The sequence below is a fragment of the Narcine bancroftii genome, chromosome 7, assembly GCF_036971445.1.
Source record: "Narcine bancroftii isolate sNarBan1 chromosome 7, sNarBan1.hap1, whole genome shotgun sequence".
NCBI classification, from domain to species: Eukaryota; Metazoa; Chordata; class Chondrichthyes; order Torpediniformes; family Narcinidae; genus Narcine; species Narcine bancroftii.
Genome location: NC_091475.1, coordinates 66,614,992 through 66,633,552, shown reverse-complemented (window position 1 = coordinate 66,633,552; position 18,561 = coordinate 66,614,992). Strand labels below are relative to the sequence as shown.

Here is an 18,561-nt window from a genome sequence, read left to right as displayed (position 1 = left end):
GTTTTTCACTTTTGCAGCCTTTGCTTCTGCAAGACTGAGAACTTGCTTGATGTTTTTTTTTTACTTTTGCAGCCTTTGCTCTGCAAGGCTGAGAACCTGCTTGTTTTTAGAATCAGCAGACATAAGCTAAATTACACCGAGGGGCCAGAGATACAGTTATCTGACTTAAAAGGACATCTGTGTACCAAGAACATTTAATCTTCCTGCTTGTTTTGGTCACAGACTGTCAGAGACCTAACCTTTTCGCAAAATAAACTATTGTATTCAGAGTTATAAGCTGAAAATTATGTTATTCGATAGAAGCCTTGGTATTCTAGCTTGCTCACTTATCTTTCTTACTGTGCTGAGAATAAGTGCTTGGGTAAGCAATTTTTGGGTAATATAACCCATGGTCCCACTGCTGAAGGAGAGACTCTCCGAGAGGTGGCAACACCTCTCAGCAAGAAGAAGAATTTCTAGAATCCAGCCAACATCGGGGGAAGTGGAGAAGATGCTACCGGCAGCCCGACAACCTACTACAAATGTGCAGTCGTTGCCTCGCTTCGGCAGTTGGGACCAGTCCAGGCATTGATAAGTATAATTGGGAAGGGCTAGCATATAGTAGTTTGAAATCAGCTTTTGAATTTGTAATAAACATTTGTATAAACTGAACTACTCTCAGCGTGTGTGTCTATTTTCTTTCGGTAGCTCAAACACTGTGACCAATCTAAAACGAACAAAGTGAGAGGTACAAGTTTACCCAGGACTTATCCGGATAATCAGACTTATCAACCCCAGACGCTTCTTTACCATGCATGCTGTCACTACTTTCTCAGTGTAGTCAGTTCTCAGGATATAGGTTAAATCTGCATAAAAGTTAACTTTTCCCTTTGAACACACCTGCATCAGTGCACAGTAATCTTCCTTTCATGATTATGGAAAATCAATTTAACTTTCTTGGTATTATGTTTACATTTTCAATGTCAGCTTGTTCCAGATACAGACTACACTATGAGGAAAAAAATTTGCCCTTCATGTCATCTCTTACCTCTGCCCTCTAGTTCCAGAATCATCTACTTCAAGGAAGTTATTTATGACCCTCATTATGATGATTTATCATTAACAATAACATACCTGTTATTGGCTACTTCTTGCAGGGAAAACTTTGTCTGAGTGCTGATGAATTTTGCACCCTGAGACCTTAAGACTTTTGATGCAGAGCAATGAGCTGTTCTCCACTATCCGTTAATTCAGAAATGCTGTGGTCAGTCTTTCAGTCAAATTGAACAGATTAATGTCAGCAGACACCAGCAAAGTACTGCTGTGTTTGTCCAGTGTACATTGCAACTACATGTGCTAATACTTTTGTGTGCAGGAAGTTTGTCTTTTTAATGTGTATTACAAAATTGGTTAATTGGTCCATTTAGTACATTCTTGCAGATCCATATAATTGCTTCAGGATGCTTTAATCATCAATATAAAATGCATTGATGTAAAATAAGGTCTGTCAACCTTTCTTTTATGTTTTTTACACATAACTGATGGACTTTCCATTGGCAATTTTCACACCTACCTTCCGGAATGGTCATTTACATTGCAATGTAATGAATGTCAAAAATTTGGATCTCACCGCATGTTTACACTAGGCATCATCAAACGTCTCATTCATTACCCTGTTGCTGCTGAACACCTGCAGTTGCATTTAGACTGCAGGCGGTCCGTGAAAATATCTAGGGGTTCAGGAGTTAAAATATCAGAATAATATTTTTCATCCAGACCTTTTACACAAACTGAATTCCCGAATTTTGGAACAATTTATTAAAATTTGCATAGAACATGTCAGAATCACATGTTGCTTCAACACTTTTCCTTCCTGTATTCAGGAAAAAGTGAACATACCATAGATAACTGTAACAGTGTGAATTGAGTAATAGAGTCTCATAGCATCATACCACAAAGACAAAAGCTCTTTAGTCATCACTGACCATTGAACACACATCCATACAAATCCCATCTTAGTCTCAACATTCCCAACAGCTCCACTCAGAATCTGTTACCTTTATACGAGGGACAATTTACCAAACTGCATTTCTGGGAGCACGGTTAGCTTAGCAGTCAGTGCGATGCTACTGTGACATATGTTGTATTGTATTGTATATAGATATGTTTTTGGAAGATACATTGGGGTAGGTTTTTTAGGGTAGGTCACATACAAACACATTAAAACAGATCTTATTTAAAATACAGGAGCTCTGCTCATGCTAGATAGACTGGCTCCAAGAGCCTTTGCAAAAGCTTTGGAGGGTGCCCAAGAGAAGTCACTAATGGATTGTTGTTTACAAAAAGGCAACAGATGAACAAACTCATCAGAGCTGCAGGCTGTCTGGAGTGGAACTTGCTGTTCTAAGAGAGTTATGTGGTTTTGCAAGCAGCGAGAGTCAAACAGGCTTTTTCTCTGAGAGAGACACACACACACAGATCACTTCTACAATGTTACAGCCAGCAACAGCAGCTGGGACTGGAACAGGACAAGCTGGCAAGCTTGTGGAAACCCCATTTGGAAGTCAGGTTGTGACTGCTTAGTTCAGCATGGTCAAAGCCCTTGTGGTTCAAGCAAGAGAAGAGGACTGGTTGCCTAATGTTTCACTTGAAATAAGAGAAACAAAAAGGAACTATGTGGTGACCTGAACGAAAGAGGCTATCACCTGGAAAACCCTGAGGGGGCAAGTTTCTTTGGCAAGACACTGATGTGGCTGATTAGAAGGGATCGGTTTGTGTCCAGGAAACAACAAATCTCTCTCTAAAAACCAACAAGAACCTTCCTGAGCAGTAACCATTTACCTTTCAAGCACCAAAGCTTGGTTAAATTTATAAATATCAAATTCTGTGCACAGTATAAGAATTACCTGCAACCAGTGAACTTGGAGTAAGGAGAAGTGATATTGGACTGTGAATCAAAGAACTTTTCTGAACTTATACACACATTACATACACGTGCGCTTAGAATTTGAAGGGGTTAAGTTGGGTTAGTTAAGTTAATAGTGATAAGTTAAAGTGTTTTCATGTTTAAAGATAAGTAAAAGCAACTTTTGTTTAAGAAACCATTTGTCTTGCTGAATATCTATTGCTGCTGGATTTTGGGGTACTCTGGGCTCATAACATCTACTACAACATCAGCACCCCTGCTTTGAATCTGCAGCTGTCTGTAAGGTGTTTGTATGTTCTCCCCATGTCTACGATGCTTTCCTCTGATTTTTCAGGTTTCATCCCACCTTTCAAAATATATGGTTTGTAAGTTAATTGGGTGGAAAATCTTGTGAAATGGTACAACAATAACAATTTGAGTCTCAGCATGAAAAAGACAAAGGAAATGATTATGGACTTCAGGAGGACTGAAGACGACTACCCTCCACTACACATTAATAGCCCGGTAGTGGAGGAGGGGAGAGCATCATGGTCCTCAGAGTGACCTATTCTGGACACAAAACATCTACTCCCTGTATAAAACACAAAAATCTGCAGACACCGCAGTTGAAGTATAAACACAATGCTAGAGAAACTTAGCAAGTCTAACAGTGTATTTTAAAAACATTAGCAGATTACTTTGAAGAAGGGTTTAAGCCTGAAATTTTGGTTATGTATTTTATCTTTGCTATATAAAGTACACTGGTTCACCAGCTGAGTTTCTCCAACATTGTTTTTACATCTGCTCCCTTGTCAGGAAGGCAACAAAGTCACTACTTCTTCAAAAGTCTGAGGCAAGCAAGGCTACTGGCCACCATCCTGTCAACTTTTTACAGGAAGTCTATCGAGTGTCCTGGTCAGCTACACACAGCATGGTATAATTAATGTTAAGCATTGGATTGGAGGTCAATCAGCTGGACCATGAAAGTAGCAGATAGGTTCCATGGGGTCTCCCACCTGTGATTGGGGTCATTGTTTGAAGAAAGCTCGCAAAATCAGTGAAGATGACTTCTAGCACCCCACACACACTATCTTCCAACTTCTTTTGGGAAACAGATATGGGAGTATGAGAGCCAGAACTACCAGTTTGAGAAACAGCTTCTTCCCACGGGCAGTGAGACTACTGACCTGCTGAAACAACTCCCCATGACTTTATCAATGATATTTATTTTTAATACATATATATCAGACATATATATTGTCTATGTATATGTATCATTTGCCTGTATGTGTGTTATGTCTGGTTGTGTGTTTGCACTCTTTTTGCACCGTAGACTGGAAAATGCTGTTTTGCCGGGTTGTATTATTTTTACTAATTGGTTAATAAATAAACAAATTTAATTGGGTTTTAATGGCTGGAATCGACATCTACTGCATTATAAATAAGAAAAATATCTTTGGATCGTGGGAGGAATCGTGAAGGAACCCACAAAGTTACAGGAAATATGCAGACATCACAAAAACCTTACCAGAGTTAAGCAATGGTGCCATGTCAGTGAGGCTGTGAGCTATCAGCCTTTATCAGCTGCACCCCCGTCTCTCTGCTGAAACTCAGTCCTCTGTGACTGTTCCTCCACTGATGATGTCAATCACCCACTCTGGCCACCGCCAATAGGTAAACAATTTTGTAAACTCTCTGACCACCTGCTGAACTTTCCAATTACAAACGCCAATGGTGTGCCCTTTTTAAGATTCGTCAGGTTCCACAGTTGCATTTTGTTTCCCATACAAGTCTCACTTTGGTCTTTTTGTGCATTTGGGCTTGGTGCTCATCAGATTGACCATTTATCCTTCACCATCTGTCAACTTGAGTTCATTGTAACCTACAAGCTCATCCAGATCTTCACCTGAAGAACGGTTATAGGACTGCCCCACGTCAGTGCATTAGGTGGTGGTCAAGAACTAAGCAGATTACCTCAATGATTATACCAGGGCCATATGGACTTCATCAGAACACCTATGGACGAGTGTATCCTCTGCAAATCTTTCAAGGTTCCCCCAACCGGAAGCCCTGGGCAAAAAATGAAATGTGAAACCTGCTGAGAACCAGATCACAGACATCTAAGACAGGAGATCCTGACCACTACACAAGGAGCAATTATGACCTATGGAAAGCCATCTCATGGATGAAGTGGAGATTCCAAATGGAAATGGAAACAAAGCACACCCAACAGCAGGGCCTAAATGTCATAACCTGCTTCAAAGCAAATCCTATGTAATTGGATACACCAAAGTTCACTCCCAGATGATCTCAATGCCTACACCCGATTGGACCATACAGCGCAGAAACAGGCCCTTTCGGCCTTTTTAGTCTGTGCTGAACCATTTTTTTTTGCCTAGTTCCACTGACCTGCACCCAGTCCATAGTCATCCATGTATCTGCCCAAATTCTCCGTTAATGTGAAAATCAAGCTTGCATTCACCACTTGAGCTGGTAACTTGTTATACCCTAGCTTCTGTGAGAAGAAGTTCTCCCTTTTGTTCCCCTTATACTTTTCCCTTTCATCCTTAAACCATGTCCTCCTCTTTGTATCTCATCTACCCTTAGTGGAAAAAAGCCTATCTACATTTACTCTGTCTAAACCCCTCAATTTTAAATACCTCTATCAAATCTCCCCTCATTCAGAGATGGAGTGGGAGATTTTATTTAAATTCCAAGGAGTTACTATTGGAGGACCTCTCCTCCTGGACCCAGGAGACTAATTTCAATCTGTAGAAAGCATGTCAATGCCTCCATTTCCTCAGGAGTTTGTGGAGGTTTGGAATAACATCAGAAATTTTAACAAATTATATTGTTGATGTTTTGGGCCTGAGTTCTTCTTCAAGGAAATATCTGAAAAGGCAAAAGCAGGATGTATCAGGAAGTCTCAGAATTCAGACAATGGGAAGGAATCTAGACCAACAAAAGGTGTTAATTGGATGTGATTGAGAGACTAGGTTGAATTTATCATGTCTGTGCAAAGGAGACAGGGAATGGAGAGACAACTGAGGAAAGCAGGGGGAGGGGGGATGGTTATCAAAAGCCAGGGAAGTCGATATTAATGTCATCCAGTTGGAGTGGGCTCAGTCAGAAGATGAGGTGTTGTTCCTCCAATTTACGAGTGGTCTCAGTCTGGTAGTGCATGAGACCATGGACAGACATGTCAGCAAAGGAATGGGATTGAGAATTGAAACGGGTGGCCACGGTAGGGGAGGGGGTGTGGAGCTCGCTATCATGGCAGACAGAGATGAGGTGCTCAACAAAGCAATCTCCCAGTCTGCGTCCAGTCCCTCCAATGTAGAGGAGAACACAACGGAAGCACCATCTGCAGTAGATGACCCCTGCAGATTTACAAGTGAAATGTTGGTTCACTGGAAGGACTGTTTGGGGCCTCAAATGATGGTGAAGGAGGAGGTGCGGGCACATGGAGCATCTCCTTCAGTCACAGAGGAAGGTCCCAAGGGGACAATTGGTGAGAAGGAAAGAGTGGATAAAGGAATCACAGAGGTAGTGAATCCCCCCCCCTCCCCCACCATGGAATATGGCAAAGGGGGATATGTCTGGTGGTGGGATCATGTAGTAGTGGCAGAAATAGTGGAGAAGGATGTGTTGGTGTAGAAGCTGTTTGGGAGGTAGGTGAGCAAAGAGGAATTCTATCATTGTTTCCATGGGGGAGGAGGGGGCCAGGGTAGATGTACAGGTAATGGAGGATATGAGGGTAAGTCCTGAGTTGATGATGGTAGAGGGAAATCCATGTTGTTTGAATAAAAAGGATATCTCTGCTGATCTGGCATGGAAGTCCTCATCCCGGATGCAGAAGCGACGGAGACTGAGGATTTGAGAGAATGGAATGGTTTCCTTACTGGGGACAGGGTGGGAAGAGTTGTAGAAGAGGTAGCTGTGGGAATTGGTGGATTTGTAGAAGGATCTGTCAAGAGTTTATCTCTTGAGATGGAAACAGAGATTGAGGAAAGGAGAGTGTTGCTAGAGATGGACCAAGTGAATTGAGGTCAGGGTGGAAGGTGGCAGCAAAGTTGATGAAGTCAACAAGCTCATCATGGGTACATGAGGCAGCATCAAAGCAGTCATCGATATTGTGGAGGAACGGTTGAGGGGCCTTGCCTGTGTCAGCATGTAGCAATGATTGCTCCATGTAACCAACAAAAAGGCAGGTATAGCTGGGGCCCATGGCTACCTGATGAGTCAAAAAATTAATTATTGAGGATGAGGACAAGTTCTTCCAGCTGGAGGAGGGTGGTGGTGGTGGGCGACTGGTTGGTTCTCTTGTGCAGAAAGAAATGAAGGGCTTTGAGGCTTTCGGTATGGGAAATGGAGGTGCATTGGGATTGGATGTCCATGGTAAATATGAGGCAATCAAGTACTGGGAACTGGAATTTGTTGACGTGATGGAGGGCATATGAAGTGTCCTGTATGTCGGTGGGGAGGGACTGGTCCAGGCGGGGTCAAAACAGAGTCAAGGTAAGCGGAGACAAATTTGGTGGGGCAGAAGCATGTAGACACAATGGGTCTACCAGGACATTTGGGTTTCTGGATCTTGGGAAGGAGGTAGAAACAGGCAACATGGGGTTGGGAAACAATAAGGTTGGAAGCTGTGCCAGGGAGGTGACACAGGTGATGTGTTCAGAGATGGGGTGATACAGTGGTTTGATGAGTTTTAGTGGGATTCTATTGGAGAGGTAAGTAAGAGGAGGTGCTTTGCAAGGTTCAAAATTCCTTTTATTGTCATGTATCACTCAAAATTAATTATTCAAAAAATATAGATAGTTTTGCAGTGATTTTGATTTTCAGTGCTATTGACATTTCAGTTTATCATTAGCAGGAGAATATTTTCAGTGAAAGTTGAAGTTCATGTCAAATGATTAATCATGTATTGATTGCAACATGAAGCCTGAGCTTATGAAACCAGCGATGAAATAGGGTTCATCAATCAGCAAGTTCTGAATATTTCTGATTAATTATATATGCTAGGACTTCATTGTGTAGCTTCAAATTTAGAGAATAGCAACAGGTCTGTTATTAACAGTTCCACAAGTTTCGGGTCAGTCAAAATGTAAACAATTGAAAGTCTTCTTTGCATTGGAGCTCTGCTTGTTTCTCACTCCAGCCAAAATATTTTCCCAAGAATTCTGGATTGGTTGTAAAGACATATTAGGGGTTCCGTCAATATTCAGTTGTATTGAGTTGATTTATGCATTGGCAACAAATTACTCAATTTCAAATTGAAAGCAACACTTGTGTAAATGTGAAAGCTTCTCCAAATGCATGAAATAATCCTGCTGATTTTAGCTCCAAGATTGGTTGTAGGATTCTGCAGATGGATTTTTCTTTCTTTGCTTTCCACCAATGAATAATATTGTAAACTAAAAAGCTATGTGCACTGCTCTCAAAATCCTTGGCTGTGCGCTTTGAAGTACAGTTGTTCTGATTGTTATGTCTCCATGTAACTTGAGAGGCTTCTTAAATAACTTAGAGATCCAAGATTCAAATAACAAAAGAGACTTTACTTACTGATGCCTTCCACCATCTCAGGAAACTCTTCACACACACACACATGCACATATGCACAGTGGGGCACTACTCTGAGAAGGGTGCATTCTTATGCAGTTACAAAGTTGTTCACTTATTCCTGACTAATATAACACTGATCTGCATAGTTTCTTTGCGGTGAAGTCGAAAGAAAGGAACAACCATTAAGAGGTTTCCCTATTCTCGACACCATTTGAGAAACTTATCATGTTTTCAGCGTGGATTTGCCTGGAAATCAGAATCCCCATATCATTGTACACTGGAATAACAGGACATTAGCTCACAGCCTGATCTTTTGGTTGAATGTTTTTCAGGCCAACATGCATTGGGAGTGGTGGGTTGTATACTTTGTGGAAGTTGATGGATGGGAAAAAAGGATTGGTAATATTTGGCAGAGTTTTGGCTGTAGTAGAGCAGTGCTTCCTGGTGCACACCCAGTGGACCCCAGTACTCCTCTGCAGCATTCTACTGCCCAGTCTTCAAGTCCGACAAGTTAGAAACCACCTATAGAATGGAGCCAGGGTGTGCTTCAAGAGCTAGTTTAAAGTTTGAAGTTTTACTGTATGTTTTACTTAAAAATACACGGATTGTCCTTCAGCAGAATTTCAGTAATCCCACTGAAAGTGTACTTGACTGAAGGAATGACTCAGGCAGAGAGAGCAGCAGCTCAACTTAGGTGGAGAGAGGGCGGATGAAGGGGGAGGGAACGGCAGCATGAATCAAGGAGGGGGAGAGTGGCAGCATGGCTCGGGCAGGCGAATGGGGAGAAAGCGAACTATCTTTATCTCACTTCATTTACCACCCCATCCAATGCTGTCGCAACCCCTCCCCCTGCAATTACTTAAGAGTACCACCATTTTAATATTATTCTGTTACTCAAAAAATTCCAAAATCTGAAAAGTGTCTGATGCCAAGGATTTCAGATAAAATATTAGGATTCCTTCATTGTGTAATAAACCAGTTGTAACATTACATGAAACTTGCTTTAATCTGCTGTAAGGCAGATTCACCATCAGCACAAATTGCCAGGTGCTTCTTACAGTGAGAGAAAGAGAAGCAAAAGAGAGTCTCTGCCAGAGTCACCAAGTGTCTGTAGATTCACCTCCAGCATTCGTGCAGACTCTAGTCCAAACCATTGGCAACCCGAGCTCCAGATCAGAAACTCCAACACGATCCAAAACACTTTAGCACACTTGACACTATCTCGCATCCCGATACCTGGGTCCCCTTCAGCCAGTCTTGAGCCAGACTCCGGCAGTTCACAGTCAGGTGTGAATTCTATGACCGTAGTCACCAGCAGCCATGCGTAGGTTCCTCACCTCGAATCGCCAATCACCCACCTGTAGCTATCTCCAATTTCATCCTGTACATGTGCTCCCCTATTTATGATGGTCCAACTTAAGATTTTTCAAGTTATGTAATACGTTAAAGTAAGGTCATCGTAAGCATCGTTGATTTTACCAGAAAACGCTGATAATTCCTCTAGGGTGAATTCTTTGTTGCCTCCATATAACCATATAACCATATAACCACTTACAGCACAGAACAGGCCAGTTCGGCCCTACTAGTCCATGCTGTAGCAAATCCCCACCCTTCTAGTCCCACTGACCAGCACCCGGTCCATACCCCTCTAGTCCCCTCCTATCCATGTAACGATCCAGTCTTTCCTTAAATGTAACCAATGATCCCGCCTCGACCACGTCTGCCGGAAGCTCATTCCACATCCCCACCACCCTCTGCGTAAAGAAATTTCCCCTCATGTTCCCCTTATAATTTTCCCCCTTCAATCTTAAACCATGTCCTCTAGTTTGAATCTCCCCCTTTCTTAATTGAAAAAGCCTATCCACATTTACTCTGTCTGTCCCTCCTTGGTGAATAACTTTTAGTTCAGTCAGAAAGCTTGCAGGGACAGAAAGACAGCACCATGGGGAGATAGAGGGACAGCGGGATCAATATGGGGACTGATACAATGTTTGTGGGTGAGAGTTGGGCAGTGAGATCAGTGTAAGGACTGATACAGTGCAGTCGGTGCGAGCAGGGCACTGTGAGGACTGATAAAGGACTGTGGGGAGAGAGCAGGGCAGTGGGATCAGTGCAGGGACTGACACGGAGCTGTGGGCTGACTGCAAGGCAGTCGAATCAGTGTGGGGACTGATATTGGGTTGTGGGGAGAGAGCTGGGCAATGGGATCAGTGTGGGGACCAATAAAGGGCTGTTGGGAGATAGCAGGGCAGTGGGATTAGTATGGGGACTGGCACGGGGCTGTGGGCTTCAGTGTCTGGGTGTAGGTTTTCACTGATTTTATGTAAAATATAAATGTTTCTTGTTTTTTTTTTACATGCACTAAGCTTTGTTGAATATTTGTTAAGCTGCAGAAATTACCTCACAAACATCTTCAGCAGTTGAGAGTCTGGAGTCTCACCAGCTCTCACTTCTTAATGTCCAGCCAACTGCCAACACTGAAAACTGGAAGGATTAGTTTTAGGGTATGGAATAAGAAGGTCAGAGGGACTTCAGGATATCAGAAATATCTCAATAAGCACCTGAATCACCTGTGTAGAAGGCTATGGACTATGTTTTGGTAAATGGGTTAGCATGGTTGGTTTTGTTCTGTATGTCTTGCTGACTCCATGATGAAGTAAATGAGGTCTGTGGGAGGGATGAAGATCAATAGTCAATTCACTGTTCTGAATCAGAAGTAAGGTTAAGTTATTGGCTTTAAGACAGTTTTTGGCTATTTTTATTGGCTATCCCAGACATTAAATTTCTAGGTAAATTAAACATTTGTAGTGGCCTCTGCCTTGGGCCAAAACAGGAAATGGCTGTCGAACGTGGCGACCAGCAAAGCATTGTGCGTGCTGAAGCACCTGTTTCCATAGTCCGCCGGCAGAGTGATGAAACTGGCCAATCACCACTGGTGGATTGCAGGGCACCCAATCAGGCCCTGGGCATCTGAGGTAACAAATCGGCAGCTGGCTCACTCAAGCCACACACTGATGATGATGTGGCCGAGCTGACTAAAAGGCAGAGCTGCCACTGAATAAACTCATAAACTCAGTGTTGAATACACTCTACTGGTGTGTGTGTGTGTGTGTGTGTGTGTGTGTGTGTGTGTGTGTGTGTGTGTGTGTGTGTGTGTGTGTGTGTGTGTGTGTGTGTGTGTGAACCCTGGCTGTAGCCATAGTGACCTCGCCTCACATTATTAGTTCAGGTTCTCCTTCAGAAAATGAGTTAATAGTCTAAAAAAATCTGATGAATGTTTGTTAAAATAAAGGTGCATTACATAGAGATATTTTTGAGCAATTTTAATATCGGAAGAAAAATTGCCATTTTCTGAGAAGAATCAAGGGAACTGTATTTCAGCTATGTATTTAAGAACATTGCTGATCTTTTTCTGCCTTTTTCCTTTGGCACTTTTTCCATATGTATATGCATATAAGAACACCAAGTCAGGAAATAATTAAATTACTCAGATACTTTGATGAAGTGCCATTCTGCAGGATAATTGCAAAGGAACTTGTAGAATACTTAGTGGAAACAGGGAAAGGACTTGGTCAATCACAGTATTTTGGATCACAGTTCCATCTATTAATCAAAGAATCCAGGTTTCAACTGGGCATAGATGAGACAAATCATGTCAAGTGATTCAGAAATCTGTTACATTTCAACTAACAGAATAAGGGTGCAGCGCAGAGTTAAACTCTATCTTGAAAGGATGTTTGCACGCATCTTTTGAGTATCGATTGCTCTCAATTTAAATCATGTGGAAGACTGCACATTCTGGAATCTGGAGCAATAAACAATCTGCTGGGGAAACTCAGCAGGTAAAGCACATAAGCAGTAGAAAAAGAATTGCCAAGTCTTGATGTTAGGTCCGGTCCAAAGCTTCAACCATTCTTTTTCATTGATGGTGCTTAATCTCTGGGTTTTCCCAGCAGATAGTTTGTTGGCTCCCAATTCATATATTGATTTGCAATGTTTGATTCAGGCTGTGATTATCAGCAAAAAAGGACAGTGTTAGACCCCAGTAATCACAATCACCATTCCATTGTTTGTATGACAGTGCTCAAGGAAACACGGAGTGAGGGATTGTCATGTGATTTCTGCAACAAATATTAGCCATAAACAGACTCCAGATGTACTAACTCAGTGCAGGTACAAAATTCATGGTCTACCTGACAAATGAGATCCTATTTGTTTCTGAGGCCTGGACTATGTACACCAGAGGTCTGCAGATAAGGACATGCCATTGCTGCAAACTCCTCCAAATCCATAGAACCCTTACCATCCCTTCCTGTCCTGTCCACTCCCACTCTTGTCCCAACAGGGAAACATTCTATGGTTCCTACATTGGTCTCAGCAGACTCCTCAGAGGCTGTGTATGACTGCCTTTTGTGAGAAACAGAAGTACCTTCACAGAAATTGCTCGAGACAAAAATTGAGAACAAAGAACATTTATTATACAGCAATGCAAAGTTGGGTGCTTTCCCCTTACTCTGGGAATACACACACACACTGGGGTTCACCCAACTTTTATACAGTTTATTTCAGTATTTCAGTATAGAAGTACCCTCCCCCTTATATTCTTCTGCCTCCTGGATGAGTTTGGCATTAGGCAATCCTGTGTGCCTATGTGCTGTTTCTGTGAACTTGGAGGACCAGGGGGTATCCTGTAGGTGTCCCATCATGTCATTGTCCTTATTGTCCTTATTCACAAACCTGCCTTTGTCCTTATTCACACCTTCCCGACCCTCAGGGCTTACTAACTTCTTATATGCAGAACTTGCTAATTCTGTCTAAGGCTTACTAATTACATATGTTGAACTTGCTGATTCTGTCTAAAAGGCTAGAAGACCCTTATCTTATTCAGACTAACTTTACTTCCTACATTCTATTATCTATTATCTATCCTTATCCTATTCATGCTTTCTTCATCTTTTATTTTCATATTAGTTTTACTCATCTCTCACACTTTGATATGTTTTCTCATGGGCTACATCCTCTCCTTATATATATCTTTCTTTGGCTTGGCTTCGCGGACGAAGATTTATGGAGGGGGTAAAAGCCAACGTCAGCTGCAGGCTCGTTTGTGGCTGACAAGTCTGATGCGGGACAGGCAGACACGGTTGCAGCGGCTGCAGGGGAAAATTGGTTGGTTGGGGTTGGGTGTTGGGTTTTTCCTCCTTTGCCTTTTGTCAGTGAGGTGGGCTCTGCGGTCTTCTTCAAAGGAGGTTGCTGCCCGCCGAACTGTGAGGCGCCAAGATGCACGGTTTGAGGCGATATCAGCCCACTAGCGGTGGTCAATGTGGCAGGCACCAAGAGATTTCTTTAGGCAGTCCTTGTACCTTTTCTTTGGTGCACCTCTGTCACGGTGGCCAGTGGAGAGCTCGCCATATAACACGATCTTGGGAAGGCGATGGTCCTCCATTCTGGAGACGTGACCCACCCAGCGCAGCTGGATCTTCAGCAGCGTGGACTCGATGCTGTCGACCTTTGCCATCTCGAGTACTTCGACGTTAGGGATGAAAGCGCTCCAATGGATGTTGAGGATGGAGCGGAGACAACGCTGGTGGAAGCGTTCTAGGAGCCGTAGGTGATGCCGGTAGAGGACCCATGATTCGGAGCCGAACAGGAGTGTGGGTATGACAATGGCTCTGTATACGCTTATCTTTGTGAGGTTTTTCAGTTGGTTGTTTTTCCAGACTCTTTTGTGTAGTCTTCCAAAGGCGCTATTTGCTTTGGCGAGTCTGTTGTCTATCTTATTGTCGATCCTTGCATCTGATGAAATGGTGCAGCCGAGATAGGTAAACTGGTTGATCGTTTTGAGTTTTGTGTGCCCGATGGAGATGTGGGGGGGCTAGTAGTCATGGTGGGGAGCTGGCTGATGGAGGACCTCAGTTTTCTTCAGGCTGACTTCCAGGCCAAACAACTAGAAAACTACATAGTCACAGAGAACATGAAAATTCAGTGCAAACAGCATTCAAACCTGGCTGTCTTGACCTCTGAGGAACATTGTGCTACTTTATACATAATGACAAAGTGGAACAAACAGATCTCCCACTTACATTGAGTCCTGACCACCAGAACACACTCTTATCGTCTTTCATCGATAAGTAGAAATTGATTACACGAGAACCACATGAATCAATATTAGCTACCATATGTTTCACTGTTTCCTGGTGAGAAACAAGGTTGGCATAGCAGTTAGTGCATTGCCTTTACAGCGCCAGCAAGCAGGTTCAAATCCCACGCTGTCTGTAAACAATTTGTACTTTCTCTCCATGTCTGCATGGGTTTTCTCCAGGGTCTCAAATTTCCACCCTCTGTGTAGAATAATTGGGTGGAATTGGACGGCACGGACTTGTAGGGCTGAAATGACCTGTTACCGTGCAGTATGTCCAAATTAAATAAACACAATTTAAAAAATCACAATATCTTTCACATCACATGAATTAAACATCATGAGCAACACATAAAATGCAGGAAGAACTCAGCAGGTCAAGCAGCATCCAGGAAAGGCAATTGATGTGAACTTTAGAGGTCAAAAAATTGATCACCTGTTGCGTTCCCTGGATGCTGCTGAGTTCCTCCAGTATTTTGTTTGTTGCTTCTAGTTTTCCAACATCATCAGTCTCTCTTGTTTATTCACATCATAGGTATTTTAAAAATGTTTGTTATCATCCACAAACAAAATGTGCATTTGTGGCAGGGAATTTGAATGGAATAATAATTTTAAATTAAATTAAACACACTTCAGTTTTGCTTCCTGGATAAATTCAAACATGCATTTCAAATTTTTGATATTTCATTATTTCAAATATTGATGTTGATTAAGACTGATAACTCTTAATATTAACATTCTTTATTGTCTATTTTTTTCACAGAGTTTTTCAGAGAACTCTTGGAAAATTCAGAGAAGTCACTGAACAAAATGTTCATAAGGACATACGGTCAATTATACATGCAGAATTCTGAAGTGTTTCAAGATCTCTTCACAGAACTAAAACGGTATTACACAGGTGGCAATGTAAATCTGGAAGAAATGCTCAATGACTTTTGGGCCCATTTGCTGGAGCGAATGCTTCAGCTGATAAACCCCCAATACCATTTTACAGAAGACTACCTTGAATGCATCAGCAAATATACTGACCAGCTTAAGCCATTTGGAGATGTGCCTCGAAAACTAAAAATACAGGTGACAAGAGCTTTTATTGCAGCTCGGACCTTTGTGCAGGGTTTGACGGTTGGCAGAGAAGTTGCCAAGAGAGTATCAAAGGTAAGATGTATTCATCATAATTAATAATTTGTACACACCATTCGCAACAGTCTCAGGTGCATATTAACCAGTGCTACAAGTCTGTCAGGTTGTTATTTCAAAGTGTATACATGGAACTTCTGGACATAAGAATGCACATTTCAGTACAGATGAAAGAAAAGCAAAAACTGGCAATTTTCAGCACTGGATTTGAAAATGTCTGACATTTATAACACAGTCCATCAAATATCTTTAATGACATATATCATGGTAACAGGCCTTTCCGGCCCACGAGTCCATGCTACCCAAATATCCTACGATCCACGACTTCAGATATTTCATACATTCAATCTGTTCTGATATACTTTCTGGAAGATAAATTATGATGCTTAAGGTAACAGATCAATACATATTACACTATAATGGTGTGACATTTATTATCAATATTTAAAATGTTAACATAGAGGCAGATAGTATTGAACCATGCATTAAAATTAAATTAGCATATAAAGTTTAATTTTCATCAAGATTGTTTTGTCACAAAGGTTCATATTTAATTTCTAATATCCAGTTGTTTTGTAAACAATACTTTCTGATTTTAACGGATTTGGGAAGGCACGGTTGGCTGAGCGATCAGGACCGGAGTTCTAATCCCATGCTGTCTGTAAGGAGTTTGTGTGTTCTTCCAATGTCTGCGTGGGTTTTCCCCAGGGGCTCCAGTTTCCTTTCCTCCTGTATTTTGAAGTAACTGTCAGTCAACATTAACTGGAGGGTGAAGAGGGATGTTGAATGAGAGAGAGAGAGATTTAAACCCATAAAGGAATTCTGCAGAATCTAATGGATTTTGAATTAATTTGGCTTTCAAGACTAGAAAAGGGGAAAGGCCACCAGAATGATAAAACTACAGGTTTTTCCTTTTAACATCGCATTTTAGGATAAGTGGCCTTGTACAATATTTGTAAATAAATTCCTCCTACAGTGACCTTGTTAAATGAATATTTCCTTGAAGATCAGCAAATGTAAACTGAAACAATGGCAAGCCTATTGTTTTTCCATCTTTCACTGCTTTCTCTCCTTCACTCTGGTTGATTCCAGAGTGCTGCACAATCATGGAAATCAATGTTCAACAGTCTCAGAGCATCCTTGTGGATAGAGTCACTATAGTTCCACTATGTCAAAAAGCTTAGATGGCAGCTCCATACAAATTCACATACAAGACAAAGAACATTTATTTCTCAGCAAGTGCAACAGACTCAGGACAACAATATAAAAATTGAGTCTCTCCTGAAAGAGAGAGTAGTATTTAATAAACCTAATGTGGAAATAAGCTTGGATTCTAATTAAACAAAATGATTCCTCCTCCGCACTACATAGTGGTTCCCTTGCTAGACAGAAGCCAGAATTTTGTCTTTTCTCGTAATGTTCACCTAACTTTGATTCCATTTTTATTTCTCATCAGAAGCCAAACAAATGTCCTGTTTTTAAATTGTATAAAGTGTTCACAATCACTACTCTGGAGACAAAAACTTGGAGTACAAGTTCAGCTTTTATTTTGGGTTTGCAGAGCTGGGTGTCTCTTAGTCCCAAGACACACTGGAGGTCCAGAATCATCATTCTTTTGTACAGACCCGCGCTCAACATCACCACACCTCCCTTTAGACTCTTCTAATCGGAATTTCAATACCTTACAACCTTCCCCTTTTCCCTTCCATCCCTGCAGATACCACACAGTCCCTCCCTCATCATACATCGCATGTTATGTTAATCAGGCAGTTTAATCATTGGGGGTGTCTAAGTTAATATTCATGCCTTCATTAAGCAAGTGCATTGGTTACTATTGGATACCAAAGGTCATCTTGCCAGTTTAAACCAGATTCCATTATCCTTGAGGCTTCTGATAAGAAAGGAGCCCATCAGCTGGGAGCTAACTATTTTCAAGCTCTAATCTACATATTTTGCATTCCATCACCCTTCACAGAATGGTGCTAGTTTAATCATCTCCAGCCATTTTTCACAATCCATCCTTTTTTCTTTTTACCATGTATCTTTGATAAAATTACATCAAACCCTGCTGCTATCTGATTGCGTGCCTAAAATTCATTAGGTACTCCCCTTGGCACCCCAATTGAATCAATATAAATATGGTTATTGAAAAACGTCCCAAGGAACTCCTTCTTACTTTTCTTTATCCCTATTGCCCTCCCCCATTCAAATGCCAAGGTGAAGAGTATGGCCAATTGAATGATTGCACAGGTGCTTTTCTAATTGGGAGGAAGAATTGGTCCAAGGATTCTGCCTCCGCAGAATCACCATAGATCCGCTCGAGGTACATTCAAGGCTGAGTGGTTCCTTCGCCTCTCTTCTGTCATGTCTTGTACCTTTGTGCATAGTTGTAGCTTTCCTAGGTCCTTTGTGAACGGTCTTACTTGTCTTGAAATGCAGGTTGTGTGATTCCCTGACACAGCCTAGAATGCCAGTGGAATCCGGACATCTTTCCTTTTCAAAGGAGGGAACATCAAGGATAGAGATTTACAGGACTGGCTACCCAAGCCTCTCTATCCTGATACAAAGCCATCATGCACCTAATTTCTTGTCTGTCTTTACCCCACCTCAATGCTATTGGACGTCCAGAAGTGCATGCATAGCAATTGCTCTTGTTTAAACTCTTCACCGTATATTTTACCTATTCTACCCAGGCATTTGTATCCCCATATCTTGTCTCAATCTCAATCATCTGTCTAATGTCCTCTACCTCTCTATCTGTACTATTTTCTGATCATTGGGTGAAGTGTAGGATTTCACCTTGGGCATTATTGTAAAGGTAATATCAGTTGGA

The 18,561-nt window shown here is 41.8% G+C and overlaps 1 protein-coding gene across 2 annotated transcripts in view; it reads left to right on the top strand.

Moving 5' to 3' along the window:
* The window catches only part of LOC138738985 (glypican-6-like), a 699,276-nt gene that overhangs the window by 456,643 nt on the left and 224,072 nt on the right, over positions 1-18,561 (top strand). For both annotated transcript variants that reach the window (XM_069890288.1, XM_069890289.1), the window contains one exon: positions 15,355-15,746. In XM_069890288.1, the coding sequence (XP_069746389.1) occupies positions 15,355-15,746 (392 nt within the window). The remainder of the gene's footprint in view (positions 1-15,354; positions 15,747-18,561) is intronic.